The 24512-nt window shown below is 38.0% G+C and overlaps 2 protein-coding genes and 1 long non-coding RNA gene across 6 annotated transcripts in view; 1 reads left to right on the forward strand and 2 right to left on the reverse strand.

Annotated features, from left to right (window-relative positions):
* Positions 1-292: 292 nt before the first annotated feature.
* mpi (mannose phosphate isomerase) lies at positions 293-14926 on the forward strand. Of its 2 annotated transcripts, none has more exon segments than NM_001033110.2 (8): positions 293-343; positions 632-759; positions 4635-4835; positions 6733-6874; positions 8556-8735; positions 10759-10932; positions 11714-11922; positions 13659-14078. In NM_001033110.2, coding segments are annotated over 8 exon segments (1269 nt in total). In that variant the 5' UTR covers positions 293-327; the 3' UTR covers positions 13878-14078.
* Positions 6008-8914, reverse strand: LOC147830746 (uncharacterized). The gene is made up of 3 exons (XR_015526146.2): positions 7393-8914; positions 6707-7138; positions 6008-6612 (listed from the first exon to the last, which is right to left on the reverse strand). It is a non-coding gene; the product is annotated as an uncharacterized LOC147830746 (long non-coding RNA).
* The window catches only part of plex9.2 (PML-like exon 9.2), a 17328-nt gene continuing 3347 nt past the window's right edge, over positions 10532-24512 (reverse strand). The window contains exons 3-4 of one of the 3 annotated variants that reach the window (XM_087310240.1): positions 20371-20782; positions 10532-10922 (exon numbers count right to left, since the gene is read on the reverse strand). In XM_087310240.1, the coding sequence (XP_087166366.1) occupies positions 20389-20782 (394 nt within the window). In that variant the 3' untranslated portion in view covers positions 10532-10922; positions 20371-20388. 3 annotated transcript variants of the gene reach the window in all.

A 24512-nucleotide genomic window follows, 5' to 3' on the forward strand; every position in this document is an offset into this window, starting at 1 on the left:
TTAATTTATTTTATTTATATTAATTAGGTAGTTAATTCATTTTAGACATGAGTTTTACTAAAAACGGCATTGTTTTGTAAAATTTAAAGCGGAAAAATAGTATTATTATAAACTCTGCTAATTATACACGTTTATTTTCTTATTTACATATTTTATTGTTTGCGCAGTTTCGCTAGCTATACTTGGTTAAATATATTATATAGATATATTTAACAAATCAAAACAACTCCCAAGATATACATCATGAATAATGTTTATTTACATATGAAGGCTCGTGATTGGCTGGCTAGCCGTGACGCAACATACGTGACCGTCAGCGTTGCAGACATGGCGGAAGTGAAAGGTCAGTTAAATCTCTTGGCTTCACATTTCATTTTTGATTTAGCAAAAAAAACACAGTAATGCATCATCTTAAACCAGGACTAGTTACCGCTGCCGTCGGTGTGTGTGTGGTGTGCCTGGATTGGTAATTTACGAGTGTTTTCTGCAGTGTGATGCTGGATTTGAGTGTGTAAGCAGTTCTTCTTCAATGACACTCGCGTTATGCGTTCATTCCTTCACTGGTTACTCGGAGTCTCTGTGTGTGTGTGTGTTTATCTGAAGCAGTTTTGTGTGTGTGTGTGTTTTGCAGTGTTTCCTCTGTGCTGTGTGGTGCAGAACTACGCCTGGGGTAAAACTGGTCTGGACAGTGAGGTGGCGCGGCTGGTGATCGGCGGAGACCCGCAGGCGCTCATAGAGCACAGCAAACCCTATGCAGAGGTACACACTGTGTGCGCGCGTGCATGTGTTTGCAAGCGCATCACTGATGTTTTTATTCGTCTGCTCTCTCTGTGACAGGCATTAATGTATTGCGTCGCATAAAGAACACAGTCAGTTTCCCCCCTAGTTAATACTGCAGTTGTGTTTTATATTCTAATTCAGTAAATTGAGGATAATTAAATCAAATCACTTTTATAGTCACATCAGCAGCAGCACGTGTGCTATGATGAGTGAAAAGCTTAGATGTTGCCTCCAGACAGTACAAAATATAGATAGTGCAAATACAACGACAGTGCAAAATACAACGACAATGTGAAATTGACAGCGATATGTACAATGAATAGGCGTCCACATAGTTGTAGGTGTAACCCCGCCGGTCCTACACCACCCAACCCGCTCTGAGCTGGTATTGAACCGGCGACCTTCCGCATGGGAGTCGGTTGCTCTACCAAGAAGGCTAAAGACCATGGCCCCTAGCATCTGTTGCTAGAGCACCTTTAGAGGTCAGAGGAGTGAGGTTTACCTGCACAGCACACACTAGCTGGCCTCTGTTACACTCACCCCCCTAAACCTCACTCCCATCCGGGTCACGGCACCAATGTAACCCCGCCGGTCCTAAACCACCCAACCCGCTCCGAGCTGGTATCGAACCGGCGACCTTCCACATGGGAGTCGGTTGCTCTACCAAGAAGGCTAAAGACCATGGCCCCTAGCATCTGTCGCTAGAGCACCTTTAGAGGTCAGAGGAGTGAGGTTTACCTGCACAGCACACACTAGCTGGCCTCTGTTACACTCACCCCCCTAAACCTCACTCCCATCCGGGTCACGGCACCAATGTAACCCCGCCGGTCCTAAACCACCCAACCCGCTCCGAGCTGGTATCGAACTGGCGACCTTCCGCATGGGAGTCGGTTGCTCTACCAAGAAGGCTAAAGACCATGGCCTCTAGCATCTGTCGCTAGAGCAACTTTAGAGGTCAGAGGAGTGAGGTTTACCTGCACAGCACACACTAGCTGGCCTCCGTTACATAGGCAGTATTGTTTCAAGTAAGGATCGGTTAAAGTGCAGTGCATGCTACATATTGATGGTGTGCAGTGAGGGGTATGGAAGAGTCTGTGTGTGTGGGGTGTGTTAAGTGTTCATCAGCCTGATAGTCTGATTGAAGAAGCTTTCCTTCAGTCGGCTGGTGCATGATCGGATGCTGCGGAACCGTCTGCCTGAGGGCAGCAGAGAGAAAAGTCTATGGCTTGGGTGGTTGGAGTCGCTGATAATTCTCTTGGCTTTCCTCCTGCACCGCCTGGTGTAGATGTCCTGGAGGGAGGGAAGCTCACCTCCTACTACGCGTCCAGGAGTTCGCACAATCCTATGTAGGCCTTTGCAAATGCTGCTGGTGCTATTTCCATACCGGGTGGTGATACAGCCAGACAGGATGCTCTCCAGAGTGCAGGTGTAGAACGTGGGGCTCATTTCAAACCTCCTGAGACGCCTGAGGAAGCGGCCTCAGCGCTGCGTCTGTGTGAGCCGTCCATGTCAAACCCTCAGCGATGTGGACTCCAAGAAACTTGAAAGTGCTGACTCTCTCCACTGGCGTCCCGTTGATGGTGCTGAGGGTGTGTTCTCTCATCTCTCTCCTGCTCTACGCTCTAGTTTGGGGTAGAATGTTTCTCTGATGTGCTGAAGTGTTCCTCCGTCTTCACCTCTGCCTGGGCACAGTGTGGACAGATGCTGCTCTCTCTGGGTTGTCAGTTCTGTCGGTATCGGCCCGTCTCTACAGTCAGACTGTGAGCACTCACCCTGTATTTGCTCATAGTTGTTCTTAATTTACTGTCCTGAATAACATTAAAGGGTCATGAAACCCCCCCGTTTCAGCAGGATGTTTTCACACCTCTAGTTTGGAAAAAGTCAGGAAAGTGGGTGTGTCTAGCTTTGTTTGAGTGGGAGTGTCGGCGGAAGAAAAATGGGCAGGGTTTGAATAAAAATGGGAGTTGCCATTTAGGCATGCGCTTCTGACCGAGTACAAACAAACACACACGCAGGGGAGACAGTGTGTTTAAAGGGCCATGACACCCTGCACTTTCGGTTAAAATCTACTTCAGAATTTTTTAAAAAGATGCATGATTAATGGGCGTGGAGCTCCGCGAGCATAGGGCAGGAGTGGGCGTGGCCAGCAGGGGAGAAGAGGAGCGAACAACTATTGTTGTCAGTTAGCTCACAAAATGAGACACAACCCATGAGGAGACGCATGAGTTTATAGTTTACAAAGTTAAAATGCAAAGAAATGAACAGTGATTTAATGCCCTGCTACATTTGTTATTCGTAATTTCATATATATAACCACAATTTATATCATTATAAAGATAATCGTGTTCATATAAACACTATAAATGAGGACTTCTCCCTCAATCCCCATATCCAGCAGACTCAGTGCAGCAGGTCTCCTGACCTGTCTATTTTAACCATTAACCCTGCAGATCATCTGGAGGATTTAGGCAAACACAGCAGCACAGTGATGTGTCTGAATGTGAACGAACTCCTGATAAAAGACAGCGTCCGCCATTCTCCAATTCTCGTGCTGCTCTCCCGACAAAAATGCTAGCAGCACGCACACAGCTTTGCTGTATGATCGGCCCTGACAAGATCGCGGGGGAAAACATGCAACAAACCCCGTGGATCATGAAAACAAACGCAAATGAGCCTTCATGAACGGCTAAAAACTGTGTGCTTGGGTCCGTGTCTCAGCTCGGGCTTGACTCTGGCAGGTCTCATGAATAATTAAGCAGTCGACTCTTCTCATAGGATAAGAAAACTCCGCTATGAATAATAATGAGAAACCGACGCGTCCTCATTGCACTTGCAGTACTGCGCTCCGTCGCTGATTTTAATCCCGCCCCAAAAACCATTTTAAACCCGGAAGCTGAAATTAGCTGACAAAAGCTGTAAATTATCCAGTTTTCCCCACAATTACAGCTGACAGGTGCTAACATCGTCTTTACTGATGTTCAACACACACAAATCTGTTAATATACAAAAAAAAAGTTCTCCAGTGTGTCCTGAACCTTTAATGACGGTGGGATGTTTGATACCGCACGTCGTGTAAGAGAAAAAAGCCTCTGCATTTCTCTGTAACTCAGATGCACTCAGGAGGTCAGAAAGCAGTGTGTGTGTAGACTATCCTGTCACAAAATGCGGCGAAAAATTCAACACGACGGTCGGCAATAGTTTGCTTAGTGTTCACGTGTTTACACTCAGAGAGCAGCATTTACAGCGGATCTTTCAATATGGCAGTGATATTAACGTACTGTAAACTAAGCAACTTAGAAATCATTTTGACTAAGGTCTGTCTGTAAACACTGAAAGAGTACAGCTGACCATACGTACTATAACTTTGCCATCTGAACGAACAAAGAAAGGGCGCTGATCGCATCACTTACCGAATCTGTAGACAGGACAATCAACACATACTGGAGCTGCGTCTTTTTTAAAGGAGACGAGCAGCAAATCCGGATCTCACCATAGATGAGAAATGCTCTCAAGTTTTTTTGCTCTCAAAAAAATTAAGATGTTTTCTTGCAGGACCTCTCAAATCTTTTTTTGAGAGATCCTGCAAGAAAACATCTTAATTTTTCAAAGATTTCTCGGATCCACATATCATGTGATGAAGGAATTAGCAATATTTGTTTTGATTGTTTCCTGAACAAACCCCTGTTATAAAGTGACTTGTCTAATTACCCTAACTTTACCCTAATTAACCTAGTTCAGCTTTTAAATGTCATTTTAAGCTGAATACTAGTATCTTGAAGAATATCTAGTCTTAATATCTTGTGCTGTCATTATGGCAAAGATAAAATAAATCAGCATTTGTGTGTTTGTTGCAGCTGTGGATGGGTGCTCACCCCAAAGGCGACGCTCTCATCAAAGACAACAGGATTTCCCAGAGGACGCTGGGCCAGTGGATTGCAGATTTCCCTGGATGCCTGGGGTCAAAGGTCAAGGACACATTTCATGGGCAGCTTCCCTTCCTGTTCAAAGTGCTGTCTGTAAACACGGCTCTGTCCATCCAGGCGCATCCCAACAGGGTGAGACCTCAAATATGATATATTATATATATATATATATATATATATATATATATATATATATATATATATATATATATATATATATATATATATATATATATATGCGCTATATGCTCTAGAACTTTTGAATTGGAAAATTTAAGAGATCTGGTTTCTCCCAGATCAATGATATTCACTGCCTGATTGAGATAGGGTCTCACACTGCATTAAATGACATTGTTCTGCACCATCATGTTTTTAAAATATGGAAATTTATTTTATTTTATATTGCTCTATATATCAGACTACATTTTAATTAAAGTACATGATCAATGCTTTAAAGGGAGCCCATGGTTTCTGCTACATTCATTCTTCTATGGCGGGGCGCCACGCCAAAATTGATCCCGCCACGGCTACATCAGTCATGTTTTTTTTTTTAATAGCGAGTGATAATCGAACTAAAACATATTAAGAAGTAAGTGAATTATTACAGCGCAAACTTTTCTGTAACCGTAGAAGAGCTGTGCGTCATTTGTTTAACCCTTTAAGGTTACGTGCTGACTGACTGACTGACAAGTGCGTGATGCGTGAGGCCAGCAAACACGACGTATAGCCGTTTCACTTTACTTCAGGACGCATTAATATCGCTCTGTAGGTTTATTGGAGACATTCATAAATATTCCTAGGAAATCTAATAAATGTTGGTGACGTACGTGTTACATAAACGCACTAAATCGCACTTCAGCAGTGTTTATTTAATAGCGCACAAGAAGATCTGCGCTTGAGCTGGTATATTTGAGGGGGCGCGTAAGAAGTTTTGTGCACGAGCAGAGGAAATCTACGCGTAAGCAAAGAGATTTGCATGCTGTAGGCTATTACATAAATGCGATCTCGACTTGTAATACTGCGCTCACGACATTTGTCATTGAAATAACGCCACTGGTAGTTGGAGGTTCTGTGTTTAAAAAAAGGCCTGCTGGAAAAAAATCCTAGTGGAAACACTGGAGCCTTACAATTTTAAAAGTTTCACCGTAAGTTTATTGGTAACTGCAAAACACTCCTATTCGCTGATTTATTGCAAGCTAATTGGTTGATTTACTATTTTTCTTCTCATGTCAAAAAAAGAAATTGTAAATATTAGACTCAGGTGATGCCCTAAATATGAGCTATAAAGAAAACACAAACATATTCATACAGTATTATTATTATTGCTGAAAACAACATTGGATCACAGAAGTATGACAAGAACAAAGATCAAAAATCCCTACATTTGTAAACGTTCATGCAGAGTTAGCAAGTCCAGAACAGAATTTTGGCCCCCCCAAAAAAGTCCAGTTTCCAGTCTGATTGATTGCAGGACTCTTTATTTATTTAAACTTTTATTTTACCCTCGAGATTTGTAAGCTCTTTTTCAAAAATGTGCAATAAGATTGTGAATGATATTAAGACGTGTGAGGTGACGCAGTGGCGCAGTAGGTAGTGCTGTTGCCACACACCAAGAAGGTCGCTGGTTCGATCCTCGGCTCAGTTGGCGTTTCTGTGTGGAGTTTGCATGTTCTCCTTGCGTTCGCGTGGGTTTCCTCCGGGTGCTCCGGTTTCCCCCACAGTCCAAACACATGCGGTACAGGTTAAATTGTCCGTAGTGTATGAGTGTGTGTGTGTGTGTGTGTGTGTGTGAATATGTGTGTGGATGTTTCCCTGAGATGGGTTGCGGCTGGAAGGGCATCCGCTGCGTAAATGTGCTGGATAAGTTGGCGGTTCATTCCGCTGTGGCGACCCCAGATTAATAAAGGGACTAAGCCGACAAGAAAATGAATGAATGAATTAAGATGTGTATCTAAAGATTGTATAATGGTTTAAGATAAATATAAAATGAACAAAGCAAGTACCCTACCATGTTGTTCTTGTCTGCAAGGAGCTGGCTGCGAGACTCCATGCGCAATTTCCTGAACATTATCCAGACAACAACCACAAGCCGGAGATGGCCATTGCTCTCACGCAGTTTGAGGGTCTCTGTGGTTTCCGGCCCATGGAGGAAATCTTGGGCTTTCTCAAAAGTGAGTGTGTAATGAATTACAGTTTAAGTTAGAACTATTCAGTCCCCTGTTTAAAGAGAAGATTTTTCAGCACATTTCTAATCATAATAGTTTAATAACTCATCTCAAAAAAACTGATTTCTTTTATCTTTGCCATGATGACATCACATAATATCTGACTACATATTCTTCAAGATATTAGTATACAGCTTAAAGTGACATTTAAAGGCTTCACTAGGTTAATTAGCGTAAAGTTAGGATAATTATGCAACTCATTGTATTCACCTTATTCTCTGCCGACGAGCGGGCGCTGCCATTTGAATCTTTTTGGCTCGAGACTTCCGGTCTCATTCACTTCCATTCATTTTTTGACGTTAAAAACTGCTCATTCTGCTGCTTGATGTTGCAATTTGATATTTTCTTATTATATTATTCTACTTGGTCTGTATAGTCATGCAAACATTTGTTTGTAGAGCAAGTAGTTCTGAGACAATCACGAAAACAGGCGCACTTCTGCATTTTAGAATAAGGTCAATAACAATGGTTTGTTCTGTAGACAATCAATAGGGGGCTAATAATTTTGATTTTAAAATGGCTTTAAAAAAAATTGAAAACTGCTTTTATTCTTGTGGAAATTAAACAAATAAGACTTTTTCCAGAAGATAAAATATTATTGAAAATACTGTGAAAAATTCCTGAATCTTCTAAACATTATTCGGGAAATATGTGAAAAAGACAAATGAGGGCTAACAATTTTGACTTCCACTGTATATGAGGAAATGCAGTTTTTATTTGCTTTTAAAGATACAGAAATGTGTCAAATTTTATACCAATTTAAATTTATTTTTGTTTTACAAAATATTGCATTAAATCTAAATATGTCTCATTATAGAAGTTAAATGAATAAAACAGCATTTCATAAGTGCTGTTTAACAGAGCAAGGACAGTTTTCACAGTATTCCTTTTAGTTTCTTTATTATTTATTTTAGTTTGGCTGGAATGAAAATGAACACAAATATTTTAATAAATGCTGAGGTCAATTTTAAAAGCCACCTTACAATTTTTTTTAATGGCTACAGAACAAACCACTGTTGTTCAAATGTCCCTAATGAACCCTCTTAAGCATTCACACACAGTGTAAACTTAAGAAGCCACTTGAAGATTCTCCAGATTTATTAGGTATTATTTGAGTAAATTGGGGTTAGCCAACTAATATCTTAAACGAACAACTATCGACGACTAGAAAAATCATCATTTGCTGGCAGCCTTGTACAATAATCTCTCACGATAACATTTGTGTCTTGAAGCAATGCTTGCTGAATGAATCTGCATTTGACTGAATCATTTGAGTCAGAGAAGTTGCTTTACTTCTAAAAGAGTCAGTTGCTTTTAATAATTATTGAATGAATGACTTGATAAATCAGTCATTAACACTAGGCTTTGTCACCACCGACTGGCAGTTTCAGTGTCACGTTCATTTATCCTAATATTTCCAGCCATATTTGTGTGGTTTGTGGGCTTATTCATCAGGCTGGCTTTATTTCTTAAATAATCAGCAACTTTGAATGAATCAACTAAATTAATTATTTGATCAATCAAGCATTAACACAGGATTTGTCGCCACCTACTGGCAGTTTCAGTTTCACATGTGTTTATCCTAATATTTGCAACTGTATGTGTGGTTTGTGGGTTTTTTCATCAGATGTCCCAGAGTTCCGTGCGCTGGTGGGAAATGAAGCGTCTGAGGAGCTGCAGAGCGCTGACGGAAACCCACACCGAACGTCTCTCGCCCTAAAGAAATGCTTTACCAGAATGATGAACTGCGAGAAAAAGCTGTTTGTGGACCAGCTCAACATGCTAGTCAAGCGAATCTCAGAGGAAGGTGAGAGGGAAACAGTTTGTCTACGAGCTATGTTTGTAACCAGTGTGCTGTTTCTAGCACATCTGACCAGTGAATCTAGCTTGTGTAATCTATCGAATCAAACAGTAGCTGTTTCCATCCAGTGTGCCGTTTTTAACGCATCTAACCAGTGAATCCAGCTTTTGTATTTTACCTAATCAAATAGTAGCTGTTTCCATCTAGTTTGCTATTTCTAGCACATCTGACCAGTGAATCCAGCTTGTGTAATCTATAATCAAACAGTAGCTATGTTTCCATCCAGTGTGCTGTTTCTAGCACATCTGACCAGTGAATCCAGCTTGTGTAATCTATATAATCAAACAGTAGCTATGTTTCCATCCAGTGTGCTGTTTCTAGCACATCTAACCAGTGAATCCAGCTTGTGTAATCTATATAATCAAACAGTAGCTATGTTTCCATCCAGTGTGCTGTTTCTAGCACATCTGACCAGTGAATCCAGCTTGTGTAATCTATATAATCAAACAGTAGCTATGTTTCCATCCAGTGTGCTGTTTCTAGCACATCTAACCAGTGAATCCAGCTTGTGTAATCTATATAATCAAACAGTAGCTATGTTTCCATCCAGTGTGCTGTTTCTAATACATCTGACCAGTGAATCCAGCTTGTGTAATCTATAATCAAACAGTAGCTATGTTTCCATCCAGTGTGCTGTTTCTAATACATCTGACCAGTGAATCCAGCTTGTGTAATCTACAATCAAACAGTAGCTATGTTTCCATCCAGTGTGCCGTTTCTAGCACATCTGACCAGTGAATTCAGCTTGTGTAATCTATATAATCTAACAGTAGCTATGTTTCCATCCAGTGTGCTGTTTCTAGCACATCTGACCAGTGAATCCAGCTTGTGTAATCTATATAATCAAACAGTAGCTATGTTTCCATCCAGTGTGCTGTTTCTAGCACATCTGACCAGTGAATCCAGCTTGTGTAATCTATAATCAAACAGTAGCTATGTTTCCATCCAGTGTGCTGTTTCTAATACATCTGACCAGTGAATCCAGCTTGTGTAATCTATATAATCAAACAGTAGCTATGTTTCCATCCAGTGTGCTGTTTCTAATACATCTGACCAGTGAATCCAGCTTGTGTAATCTATATAATCAAACAGTAGCTATGTTTCCATCCAGTGTGCTGTTTCTAATACATCTGACCAGTGAATCCAGCTTGTGTAATCTATATAATCAAACAGTAGCTATGTTTCCATCCAGTGTGCTGTTTCTAATACATCTGACCAGTGAATCCAGCTTGTGTAATCTATATAATCAAACAGTAGCTATGTTTCCATCCAGTGTGCTGTTTCTAATACATCTAACCAGTGAATCCAGCTTGTGTAATCTATAATCAAACAGTAGCTATGTTTCCATCCAGTGTGCTGTTTCTAATACATCTGACCAGTGAATCCAGCTTGTGTAATCTATATAATCAAACAGTAGCTATGTTTCCATCCAGTGTGCTGTTTCTAATACATCTGACCAGTGAATCCAGCTTGTGTAATCTATATAATCAAACAGTAGCTATGTTTCCATCCAGTGTGCTGTTTCTAGCAATTCTGACCAGTGAATCCAGCTTGTGTAATCTATATAATCAAACAGTAGCTATGTTTCCATCCAGTGTGCTGTTTCTAGCAATTCTGACCAGTGAATCCAGCTTATGTAATCTATATAATCAAACAGCTGTTATGTTTCTATTCAAAAATGCAAATTAAACTTAAGCGCAAAACTGGAATAACGCATAAAACATTTGCGAATAAAACATCGATTACATCCAAAGAGTCAATATATTTGCATCCATTTAGCATTTCCATTAAGCACTTTTCATGCGATATTCCAAAAATGCACGTAAAAACAGGTGGATTGAAACAATAGTTAATGTTTATCCAGGACTTCCACTCCCACATCTGCAAACACACATTCCTGATCTGATCTATTGCATCTGTGTGGTTCTGTGTTGAGATGAAACCGGTCTGACCTGCTGTGTCGTTTCAGAAGCCGCAGGTAAAGACACCTCTGGAAGTAACGGAGAGCTGCTGCTGCGGCTTCATTCCCAGTATCCCGGAGACATCGGCTGCTTCTCCATTTATTTCCTCAACCGCATCGTGCTGCAGCCGGGAGAGGCCATGTTTCTGGGGGCAAATGAGCCTCATGCGTATCTGTCCGGAGGTCAGAGTTCATCATGTTAATCAGAAAACGTTTTTTTTTTGTGTGTGTGTGTGTGTGTGAATTTATAATTTTAATTATAAAAATAATCATAATTTTAATAATAATAATGTGATTTTTTTTATAATATCCACATAATAATTAATAATATTGGTATAATTTTGTTTATTTATTAAATGTGTTGTGTATATACAAGTAATATTACTGCTTATATTAATAAAATACAAAAATACTATATAAATGTATAGAAATATTCATTAATATTTACTTTGTACAATTAAAAGTATTAATAGTCGAATCCATAATCATCCATTTCATCGAGGTTGGATTGTTGTGGTTTGTATAATATATATTAAATAATATTGATTTAATAATATGTAATGTATATTAATTACATACTATTTAATTAACGTTTATTTATTCCATTTAGGTTGTGTAATTTCTATTTTTTTATTGTATTTATTTAATAATATTACCACAATAACCTGTTATAATAATTTATAGTTGTTCATCTATTGCATGTATTGCATGTTATATGCATTTATTATTCCATAATATTAGTTTAAAAATAAATTCTTAATCATTTATTACATGTAAGGTGTATATATTAACTACTATTGTTACGAATTTAACAATCCTTCATGTAATAATAGTTAATATTAATATAGTTTGCATGTATTACGGTCTGCGTATGTTTTTGTGGTCATCAATCTTCCATGCATGTTGTGTACATTTTTTTGTGAAATATATTTATGTGCTCAATATTTCTCATTTGTTTTTGCAGACTGTGTGGAGTGTATGGCGTGTTCTGACAACACCGTTCGTGCCGGACTGACCCCCAAATACATAGACGTGGACACTCTGTGCGAGATGTTGAATTACTGCCCAGCTCCCGTCAGTGCCAAAATCTTCCCCTGTGTGCGGGACAACGCCGACCCCTGTGTCTACCTCTACGACCCTCCTGTGCCAGACTTCACCGTCATGAGAATACAGGTCCAAATACACACATCAGCCCAATGCCAGCTGCTCAGACAGATTCAGTCCTGTCCTTTAAAGGTCCCCTGTTATGCTTTTTCATTATGCTGTATGTTGTGAAGGTCTCCTTCAACATGTTCACATCCATTACGAGTCAAATAACACTATCATTTTCTCATGATGTGCATCACACTATCAGTTCTGTTCTGACCGTGTTTGAAATGATTGGTTCAAGGATCTGATCTCGCTAAATCCCGCCTTTCCAGACGGTTCTGCTCTTATTGGTCAGGCTGCTTTACTCTGCTTTAATTGGAAAAATAACCCTACTTTACTTTGACCCTATTGTGTTCTTATCGGTAAGATGACTCGACTCTGACTCTCTGATTGGTCAGATTAATTTACTATGCTCTGATTGGACAGATGACCCTATTGCACTCTAATTAATAAGCTCTGATTGGTCTGATTATGCTATTGCACTCTGATTGGTCTGATTACACTATTGCACTCTGATTGGTCAGATGACCCTATTGCACAGTGATTAATCAGATGACACTACTCTGCTTTGATTGGTCAGATGACCCTATTGCGCTCTGATTGGTCAGATGACAATTTAGATTGATCAGATGACCCTATTCTACTCTGATTGGTCAAATTACCTTAATGCACTTTGATTGGTCAGATGACCCTAATGCACTCTAATTGGTCAGATGACCCTATCGCACTCTGATTACTCAGATGACCCTATTGCTCTCTGATAGGTCAGATTAATTTACTATGCTCTGATTTGACAGATGACCCTATCGCGCTCTGATTGGTCAGATGACCCTACTTTGGTCTAATTGGTCAGATGACCCTACTCTACTCTGATTGGTCAAATTACCTTATTGCACGTTGATTGGTCAGATGACGCTTAAGATTTATCAGATGCCCTTACTCTGCTTTGATTGGTCAGATGACTGCACTCTGCTCAGATTGGTTAGACTACCATATTACACTCTGATTGGCCAGACTAACGTATTACACAGTGATTGGTCAAATGACTTTACTATGCTGTGTGTGGTCAGATGATTCTATTGCGTTCTGATTGGTCAGATGACCCTACTCAACTTTGATCAGATGGCCCTATTCCACTCAGGATGGTCAGATTACCCTATTGCACTCCGATTGGTCTGATTGCGCTATTACACTCTGATTGGTCAGATGACCCTGTTGCATAGTGATTGGTCAAATGACTTTTATGCTTGGTGTGGTCAGATGACCCTTTTGCGCTCTGATTGGTCAGATGACACTACTCTGCTTTGATTGGTCAGATGACCTTATTGCGCTCTGATTGGTCAGATAACACTTAAGATTGATCAGATGACCCTACTTTACTCTGATTGGTCAAATTACCTTAATGCACTTTGATTGGTCAGATGACACTTAAGATTGATCATATAGTTTACTCTGACCAATTAGAGTAGAATAGGGTCATCTGACCAATTAGAGCTGATTACCTTATGTACCCTGATTGGTCAGATTACCCTCATGCACTATAATTGGTCAGCTGACCCTGCTCTGCTCTGATTGATCAGATGGCATTACAGGCAGTTTAGAACTGATTTCTTTGACAGACAGTAAATCTTTTATAACCTAGCAGTAATTAAAATTCACAAACAGCTTCACTGCCCACAAAACGAATGGTTATATCCAAAAAAAGCATAACGGGGGCACTTTAAGAGTAATATGATGCTAATGTAGCTGTTGTTCTTCAGGTGCCGTCCTCGACGCAGCAGTATACTGTGAGTGCTCTGGATTCTGCAGGAATCCTGCTGGTCATTGACGGTGAGGCCGTCGCCACGTCTGCTGCTGCACTCTCGGACATCACTCTAAAACGAGGCTCAGTGCTCTTCATTTCAGCCAATGAGAGTGTCTCTTTACAGCTAACATCATCCACAGGCATGACCATGTTCAGAGCGTGCTGCTTACTGTAGGAGACGCTTCAGAAACATCCCGTTACCATCCGTTCTGTCCTGAATCTGCTAAAACACTTCCAGTAGAACTCATGTTCCCATGTTTTTGGCTTCATCATGAACATGCATGACGAATAACCCCTCCTAAGTGGGAGATTATAAATATTAGAATGACATTTAGTGTTGAAATGGCTATGCTAACCAAAAAAAAAAAAAAAAAAACAGTTTGAGGTTTTGAACGAGGTTGTTTAATCGTTGTGCATGTTCTTCAGAAATATGTCAGTATATAAATTAAAGTCGACATAAAATAAAGACGGGTCTTATTTATGAGGGAAAGGATATTCAATCATTTGACTGTACGGTGAAAAGTAAGAGTTTAAACCACCAGCATTAATCAACGATTGCTAGGATTTTAGGAGTTCTTAATTATTAGCCCCAAACCAAAATATTAATGGTTAAAGTTATTAGATTTTGGTGAAAGTTTATTAATTATTACCAATTATATATATATATATATATATATATATATATATAAGACTTTTTTCTTTCGTTAGAATGGCTTGCACTGAATAATCATCTTAATAAATCCAGTATTATATAGCTTATTTTCAATAAGTCATTGAAGATCATACATAGAACGTTCCTTGAGTATTTTTAAATTGGTTCCCGAAAAACAGCCAAATGCAAACATAAGGGGAACGTTCTTTAACAAGTTTGCAATGTCAAGCAACAAATAAAAGGATGCAAATGCGGAAGTTTGCACATGTCCGCAACTGCTCTTAGTTTAAAAATAAGCTGGTAAGATTTCTTTCCTGGGTAATACTAATATGGTATTAAAAGTGCATGTTATAATTGAAAAAAATGTCTCAAAACACACCGGCAGCCAATCAGAAGTACTCTTCTCTGATTGGTCAGAAGACCCTATTGTGCTCTTATTGGTAAGATGAGTTAACTCTGCCCTTATTCGTCAGATGACCTCATTGTGCTCTAATTAGTCAAAGAACTCTTCTCTGATTGGTCAAATTACTCTATGCAGGGTTCATATGGTCATGGGAAACCTGGAAAAGTCATGGAATTTTAACAGGGCGTTTTCCAGGCCTGGAAAAGTTTTGGAAAAGTCATAGTAAATAGATATCTGTATACTTAAATATCGGTTATTTACTTATTTTCTGTCCTTGGCCTTACTCTGACATTATTAGTGCGCTGTAAGCATCATTCAACTCAATTTTACATAGATATATATATATATATATATATATATATATATATATATATATATATATATATATATATATATATATATATATATATATATATATATAAATTAAAACTAAATAGATTGTTGCATGTTTTACGATATGCTGTAATAATTTTGAACATGCATTGTTTTTCTTTTACCACGCATATGAAGACATTGCATGGAACATTATGTCATGAAAATTTTTTTGAAAGTCTTGGAAAAATCATGGAAAAGTCATGGAATTTTAGAAGTAAAAATCTGTATGAACCCTTCCTATGGTACTGTGATTGGTCAGATGACCCCAACTGCGGTCGGATTGGTCGTGTCTAAAACTATAGTCGGGGTGGAGTCCTGTTGGGTTATAGCCATGTTTGATTGGGTGCTTTCCAATAACATCATCATTTTGTAAAACTCTCTTAAGTGCACCTATAAATGAATCACTTAGTCTAAAAAGCATGCAGGCAAACCAAAATGAATCCCGGTGGCCACCGATGACACATTGAGGTCTTATCAAGCAAAATGGTTCGTCTATGGAAGAAATTTAATATTATTTATAAAATATATCCCTAACACTTTAGTTTAGGTCACAATTCATGCTTTTAACTACTAGCTTATTATTAGGATATAAGCTGTTCATTAGTAGTACGTTCCTATTTTGCAACCCTTATCCCAAAATCTAAATCCAACATCTACCGTACTATTATTAGACTAGTAGTGTTAGTTAGTGGTTTGTGCATATGTGCCTAAACTAAAGTGTTACCAATATTTTCCTTAATTCTACTGAACTAAATGTGCAGATACAAACTTTCTTTTTTTGGGTGAACTGCCCCTTTAAGACTATAAATATTGACGGCTCATTTAAATGCACGAATGCATGATCACTCGCTATTGGCTGCAAGATTTCATGAACCCAGATTGGCTCCATTAGAGATTTTCTGCATAAGGATAATGAAACACCATTTGCATGTTCAAAAAAACCTTTTTAAAAAACAGATATTAGGACAGAAACTATTTTACTTTTACATAAAAACCAGGTAACGTTGCCTTGAGACCAATTTTAACGTTTTTAAGAGCCTTTCCATGGCACTACTGTCGCCGACACACTCTTCCAACACCGGAAACATGTTCAGGGCTTTACTGACGATGTGAGTTTTGTGATTTGATTAGCAGTTCGGCTAATTTTAACACCGACCCTGAAAAAGTGTTTTCATACGTGCGAAACTTTGTTACCGATTTCTATTCTCCCTCCTTCGTGGCTTGATGTGTGGTTATGCTTTTATTAATGTAGTTACTATTTGCACTATTTACCGTGTGGAGAGCACAAAGGATGCTGGGAAAATTCCCGTCACCCTGATGTTTGTTTACTGTATTTATAGTGCCCTCTTCTGATATATGTAAAGCCAGACCACTGACCTCAGCCTTGTTGGTTTTCAGAATTATGTCTAGTATTTTTGGAGCCATGTTAATGACCGTTCACACAAAGTACGATAGCTATAAAGATGACAACAACGATGGGGGATGTAGAAATCGTTCTGAATGTAAAACGATGGCAGAGTTCAGACTACACAGCTTAAACTATTATGTGGAGAAATAATATCGTTGGGGTTACAGCTAATCAATCTGTCAGATTCTGGAGTGCATTACAGGTCACAAGAAAAAGATAAATGATCTTAAATAAAACATACATTTATAGAGATGGTATAAAAGTATATAATTTCACTCACTTAGGAAATGGAGGCCACGTGAATGGTTTGTGAGCACAATTAAGCGCACACAGCATGCCATATCATCTGATAGTTGTAGGAAATATTTCCAAAAGGCAACTGTCTATGTAAAGCCGCATAAAACACAAAAAAATTGGATGTATACGCCGAGTTCAGCAGCTAATCAGCTGGAATCAGCTGAGGTGAAGTGACGACGACCAGCGAGACCTGGCTGTCACTCAAGTGGCCACGCCCTTAATTATGCAGACTTCATAAAGCTTAATATCAGGGGTCACCAATCTCGGTTCTGGAGGGCCGGTGTCCCTTCAGGGTTTAGCTCCAACTTGCCTCAACACACCTGCTTGGGTAAGTAAGACCTTGATTAGCTTGATCAGGTGTGTTTAATTAGGAACAGGAACCAGGAACAAGTTTGGTGACCCCTGCTTAATATAAACGAAACGGATATTATTAAAAAAAATTCACCCCCTCACAGTTATCATGAAGGGTCATGTTGGCTACATGAAGCAAAATCGTTCTTTGTACCAGGCTATAAACACCCTTTTTTTTTGCTGTAAAGCTAGCATTTTGACAGTGCGCTCAATAGACATTTCCTCTATATAGAGCCTGGCCTAGTGGAATTTCTATGAATTGCAGTTTAAGTTACTTCCGTATTTGCTTCACGAGGGAGAGCGGGGAGTTGCTGCTTGATCGTGACAGGCCTATAATCCACTACTCTGATTGCGGCTGCTAAACCCTCACACTGTGTTTCCATTGCCCTATTTTTATGAACATTTTGGATTATTGCATAAAACATGCTTGATAAAAATGCCAGGATGCGCGTCAATTTTGAAAATGCGCATTAAAAAAAATGTATGCGCATAACTGATACGTTTTTTGTTCGGTTTGGAGCATCTGTCTGCGCTCCCAAAAAACCTCTTACTCCTCCAAAAGGCTCCACATTGAGTTTATTTAGTTTTGTCTTTGTGTTCTGAGATGCAGCTCGTTTATTAAAGAAGAGTACCACAGTGGCTTCTCCTACTGCAGTTTGACGATATTGTTCTTTTTGACTTATTGGATAGAAACGCTGGATCATTTCGCAAATCTGTTATGCGATATTCCAGTTTTGCACAAATTAAGTTTGCATCTTTGGATGGAAACATAGCTACTGTTTGATTAGATGGATTACACGAGCTGGATTCACTGGTCAGATGAGCTAGAAATCACACAATGAGGACACCTTGCTTCAAAAAAAAAAGCAAGAATTAAAAATAAAGTTATCGTTTGCTGGTGTGGACCTAAATATAGTTATTGTTATATTTATAGTTATCATCGTAAGTGTGAACGGCCCTTTATTCTCTGTTCTGAGATCAGCGCATGCATTCGATGGCTAAAGTCTGAAAGAATGATGAATGTATGGCACTTTCTGAGCTGTAATGGAGCATGTGTCTGCTAAGAGGAAGTCTGTATGTAATCTCTATTAAATAAAACTTGTGTAATCTTTCATCTGCTGTTTCACCTGCTCATTTCTGGACTGGTTTTTATGATATGAAGAGCTTACGCAACAGCTTTACCAGACAAAGGTTGTGTCCTCGTTTACTGACGGTGGCTTATTGGATCTTTTTGTTTGCTTTAGTCGTGTAGCCGTTATTATTGTTTCCTTTTGGGTGAAGTTCAAACAGGATATGAGCTCAAATTCATGAAACAGTGCATTTAGAGGTACAAGTCAAGATGGGGAACAATGCTTTCGCAAGACCTGAAGCTTTTAAAAATGTGAGGATTGCAGTCTAAAGCTTGTGATTGAACATTTGTTTAATTATTGTTGACTATTACTTAATTATTGAATTACTGTGCTTAATTTAGATAATTTTGGAACAAATTAGAAACAATCCAATTCAATTCATCTTTATTTGTAGAGCGCTTTTACAATGTGGGTTGTCAAAGCAGCTTCCCATAGAACTATACATAACTACATTTTATTTTTACTAAGGAAATATATTAAATGATTGTGTTTTCATAAAAATTTCAATAATAAAATGTAATTAAATAATTAAACAGTAATACAAGTTAAAGGAATAAAGTTAATATTTAATAATATTTAAACATTTAATAAATATTCAGTATTATATTAATCATTATAATAGAATCAATATTGATATTTAAACATTTCTTTCTCAATTTACATGCATACACACTACACTGTAAAAGGCAATTACTTAAAGTGAGTAAACCTGTTCCCTTAAAAGTGGCAAGTTGATTAAAAAATGTAAAGTATTTCTGTTGCAACTTTTAAGTTCACTTAACTTATTTTTTATAAATTATGCATATTTTACATAATTAATTTACTTAATCATTTGAAGGTAGTGGTTTCTCAAAAAAAATTTAAGTAAAGCCAACTATCGCTTTTCACAGTGTACAAAGTATGTGTGTGCATGTGTTACAGATTTGTTTATAGTAAATATTTAATACATCTTAACTAAGTTATATTTTCATAGCATATTATAGTAAATATTTAACAATATAAATGTAAAACATAAAATACTAATATAAAAAATACAAATTTATTTATTTATATTATTCATATATACTGTTTGTAATCGAATATTTAAATTCAAAATTAATTGAATAACAACATTTAATTAAATAAATATATATATATATATATATATATAAATATATATATATATATATGAATATATATATGAATATATATGAATATATATGAATATATATATATATATATATGAATATATATGAATATATATATATATATGAATATATATATATATATATATATATATATATATATATATATATATATATATATATATATATATATATATATGAATATATATATATATATATGAATATATATATATATATATTCATATATATATATATATGAATATATATATATATATATATATATATATATATATATATATATATATGAATATATATATATATATATATATATATATATATATATATATATATATATGAATGAGGATAAAATTTAAAAATATTTAAATAATTTTATTAATAATGGCTTTTCCCACAGCTGGTGGAGGAGACGAGAGTTCGGTTGGAGTTCACTGTAGTGCACAGGAACAGATTAAAACAGTTGTTATGTGAACTTGCTGAAGTAGAAAAGCTCGCACTGCTTGCCCCGCCTTTGTGCTCTTCTTATTGGCTATATATTTAATATATCTTAAATATTCATAGCATATTATAGTAAATATTTAAAAATATAAATAAAACATAAAATACTAATATAAAAAAATACAAATTTACTTATTTACATTTAATCATTCATATATATGTAATCGAATATTTAAATTCAAAGTTTATTTAATAACAACATTTAATTAAATAAACAGATATATATATAGATATGAATGACAATAAAAAATTTAAATATTTAAATAATTTTATTCTTTAAAAAACACAGATAATAGTTCAAACCATTCAACGTATTACTAATGAGCAGTTTTGCTACATTTTTTTTCACACTAAACCTGTTTAGCTGCTCTTATAAATACTGATTGAACTAAAGGATGACTGTGCTTCTGACCTGAGACCAGCTTGAAAATTAATCCTCCTGTTTTTCTTCTGTAATATCCATCACTTTCCTGAATCTCTCACACAAACCACTCTCTCCTGATGCTCCAACTTGAACTTGATTGACAGGTGGATTAGCCAACGAGTCGAGAGTGAATGTGTGCTGCTGAATTTGATTGGCCGAGGGCTTGAGTCTCCAGTAGAGTTTCTGAAGCGCCTGCACGTCCTCTAGTGCATTATGGGCTGCATATGAGACCCCCAGCAGGTTCTTGACCAGGCTCTCCTGCTTGAAACTCTGCAGGCCGTGGTCTTTCAGGAGCTGTCGGGCCAGAGGAAGAGTGTCAACGAAGCCAGAAACCTCCCTCTGGAAATGAGAGCGGAGGCTGAACTCATCCAGAGCTCTGGCCAGGACGGGACAGTCGAACCTGCGCATACACACACAGTTGAATTCAAAATTATTAGACCTCACTGTATATATTTTTTGCTATTTAACTCATTGGATAGAGCTGCGTCATTATTTTGTAAATCTGTTATGCGATGTTCCAGTTTTGCACAAATTAAATTAGCATCTTAAGTTGAAAACATAGCTAATGTTTGATTAGGTAGATTACAGCACACTGAGGACACCTGCTGGTTATAAGGGACAATGCAAAAAGAATTGTGTGATTGTGAAGTTTAACCATTATACCAGGCATGTCCATGCTCGGTCTTGGAGGGCCTGTGTCCTGCAAAGTTTAATTCCAATCCTAATCAGACACACCTGGGCTAGCTAATCAAGCTCTTACTAGGCTTTCTAGAAACATTCTTGCAGGTGTGTTGAGGCACGTTGGAACTAACATCTGCAGGACACCGGCCCTCCAGGACTGAGTTTGGACACTAGGGTTAGGCAATATTGACCAATTTGGCATTGTACGATGTCTAATATGAAAAATCGCGATGACGATGCCATTTTTGTCGCACGCAGGGGTGGGGATCGTTGTTAAATATCAATTAATTCATAACGAATTAATTAATTGTTTTCACTACCTGACCCACATGGTCTTTGCTTTACCCATAACCAAACCATAAATAAATAAACTTACAAACAAATGACCACCTGTCAATCCCCTTTTTTTCCGCAGGACTCTGGCATGAATAGGGCACCTTGATCTGTGTCGTTCTAATGGCTTTTCCCACAGCTGGTGGAGGAGACGAGAGTTCGGTTGGAGTTCACTTTAGTTCATACATTTTCACTGTTTTCACTGCAAAATCCTCACCGCGTGCGCGGATAAAGGAGACGTTTATGCAGAATGCATCTGTGCACCTAAAAACGCCAAACGCAGCACTCAGGAACAGATTAACAGTTGTTATGTGAACTTGCTGAAGTTAAAAAGCCTGCAATGCTTGCCCCGCCTTTCTGCTCTTCCTATTGGCCCACTGCTCTAGAACTGAACACGAATGATTGGTGAATCATTCCAATCAGTGGAATTGACAGTGATCTGTCAATCACTCAGCCAATGCCTTCCGCCTTCAGATGACAGGAGCTACAACGGTGAAATTGCTCTGAAGATGAGAGAATGAAAATAACACTGACAGATTTACCTGCAGTTACTAATAATGGCACATCTTATTAGTGATCATGTGCTGAATGTTAATCCACCATTCACACTTTCCAAGAGTGGATAAAAGACTTCCAGTGTCTTCAAGTTTGCTATGAAAATGACTAAAGCCATTCACTGTAATGTCTGTGGGATGAGGTTTGCAGGTAACAGCGTTTGCCACTGAATCTCCACATTTTAAGCACAAGAGGTGCTGTATAATCCTTCATTTAATCCTCATGATGCTGTCAGCCGTGCAAGCGGCAGCTATATGTAACATTTAACACAGCTCATGAAAATACCATCATTGCTATTAAGATGACATGCAAATAACAGGTTATATGTCGATATTAATGTGGGGCGGGGCGATGGATCGCGATGCCGGCTCAGCATCGTAGAAGTTTGTCGGCCATCGGTGATGGAGGATGGCATCGTCTATCGACAAAACCCTATCCGCTTGTTAAGTGATGACGTGTTGGTGACGTATGTAATACTATTTCCGGGTCCAAGTCACTCATTTGAGTTGAGAAATCATCCGTTTATGATCACTTTTTATTCCTATCACACATTAAAGTTAATTTTACATAAAGTCATAGTGTACACAACAATCTCTTGGCTTGCTGCATTTAGATAAATAAATAATATAATAAATAATAATAATATAATAAATTATACTAGTAGGGCCAGACGGAATCTGCGGACGTTTTTTGCTATTTCTGCTGAGAATTTTGTTAGAAATCTGCGGATTTCTGCGGAATTATTTTGGGAGTATCCAACTGAGTATCATAACTAAAACCTTAATATATTAAATAAAAAGTAATAAATTACTGAATAAATTCAGATTTACACATTTACTCAAGTAAATGAACAGAATTAATAATTGGCTAAAAATCTGCAGAAATCTGCGGAATTCTGTGGAAAATCTGCGGATTTCTGCACGCGCAGATTCCGTGTGGGCCTAGATATTAGGCATGGACATATATACTGCGATCGTGATTTTCGAAAGCCTTAAATTGCTTCGTAAACGTTTATTATTACCATTTCATGAGTCTCCCCATTCAGTTAAATAGAGCGCTTGGACCCGGAAGCCGCTCCGCGTGACGTCACACTTAACAAGCAGATTGGACACCCCTGCTTTATACAGTGAAAGAGCACTTGTTTGATTTGTTTTTAAGGTCTTCGACTGTAAGAATTCAAGTGCATTTAAATCATTTGTGTAACAGAAATTATAACAATGAAAATTTATTGCATTTAATATTGTATCTAATGAATAATATGCAATTTTTATTCTGACATTTGCTTATTAAACTTACACTCGAATACAGTTAGACTCACCCAAAAATAAATGTATGCAGATTATCTAGACTACAAAGTCATCCCAATCAACATGAAATTCAAAGTTCTTAAAGGGTCACGAAACACCAAAACACATGTGTTGAGCTGTTGACAGTCGTATGTGTGTCCCACACTGCTAAAAACACTATTAGGACACCTATATTTCACTAAAAAGTGTAAATTGGTTGTTTTTGCGTTATTTCAAGCAAATTTGTACTTCCGGTTTGAAACTAATTTTTGAAGCTGCGTCACGGTCATGACATAATAGCGTGTATTCCAGCGTGCAGACTGGACGTCTGTGCCAGAGTGTGTCTTATTACGTCTTACAGTGTGATGCATTAATGCATGAGTAAAGCTTGGTTCAAACCAATCAGAGCGCTCTATTGTGCAACTTCATTAATATTCATTACTGTCACAGTGTTTAGACGACAGAGACGCCACGTTGTGTTGGCAAAACAAGCGTGAAGTGTTGCTTTTATAGTTTGCTGCAGTGAAGTTTCGTTTTCATTTTCTCTCTGTGAGAGCGCAGCTGGAGTCACGTGTGGATTAACAGTGTACGCGACGCTCGACAACAATAACTTACGTGTCTAAGGAGGATTATTGTTTACCTGAGAGCTGTTCTCATCTGCAAACGCTGAGATCCAGATTCGCTTGTAGTCTCCTCTTAATAAAGACGCGGCTCTAGTTGCTGGTGATTGTCCTGTCTCTACAGATTTGGTAAGTGAGCGACCAGTGCTCTTTGTTTATTCAGTTTGTTCGTATCGAACTAACTATTGCACCGAGTGTAAACATGTTAGCACCACAACCAAACTTTAACCTCGTGTAGGATTTTCACCGCATTTTGTGACCGGAATAACACACGCTCGACTACAGATATCCATGTAAACACAATCCCTTTCTCCCCTGTGTGTGTGTGTGTGTGTGTATGTGTATGTGTGTGTGTGTGTTTTGACTCTGAAAGTCAGCGCGCACAAATAGACACTCCCACACCATGCCTCTTTTCTTTCTCCGACACTCCCCCTAAACAGAGCTGGACACGCCCACTTTTCTGACTTTTTCCAAAGTAGAGGTGTGAAAACACCCTGCTGAAACCAGGGGGTTTCATGGCCCTTTAACAAATTGAGCTATTCAAGTCATATATGAACAAGTTATATTCATATCACAATATATAATCGCAGAAAAACTAAATATTGCATTATCAGATGTTCCCAATATCATGCAGCCCTACTCCATATAATAATAA

Source organism: Danio rerio, chromosome 25 (assembly GCF_052040795.2).
Source record: "Danio rerio strain M-AB ecotype USA chromosome 25, GRCz13ab, whole genome shotgun sequence".
NCBI lineage: Eukaryota > Metazoa > Chordata > Actinopteri > Cypriniformes > Danionidae > Danio > Danio rerio.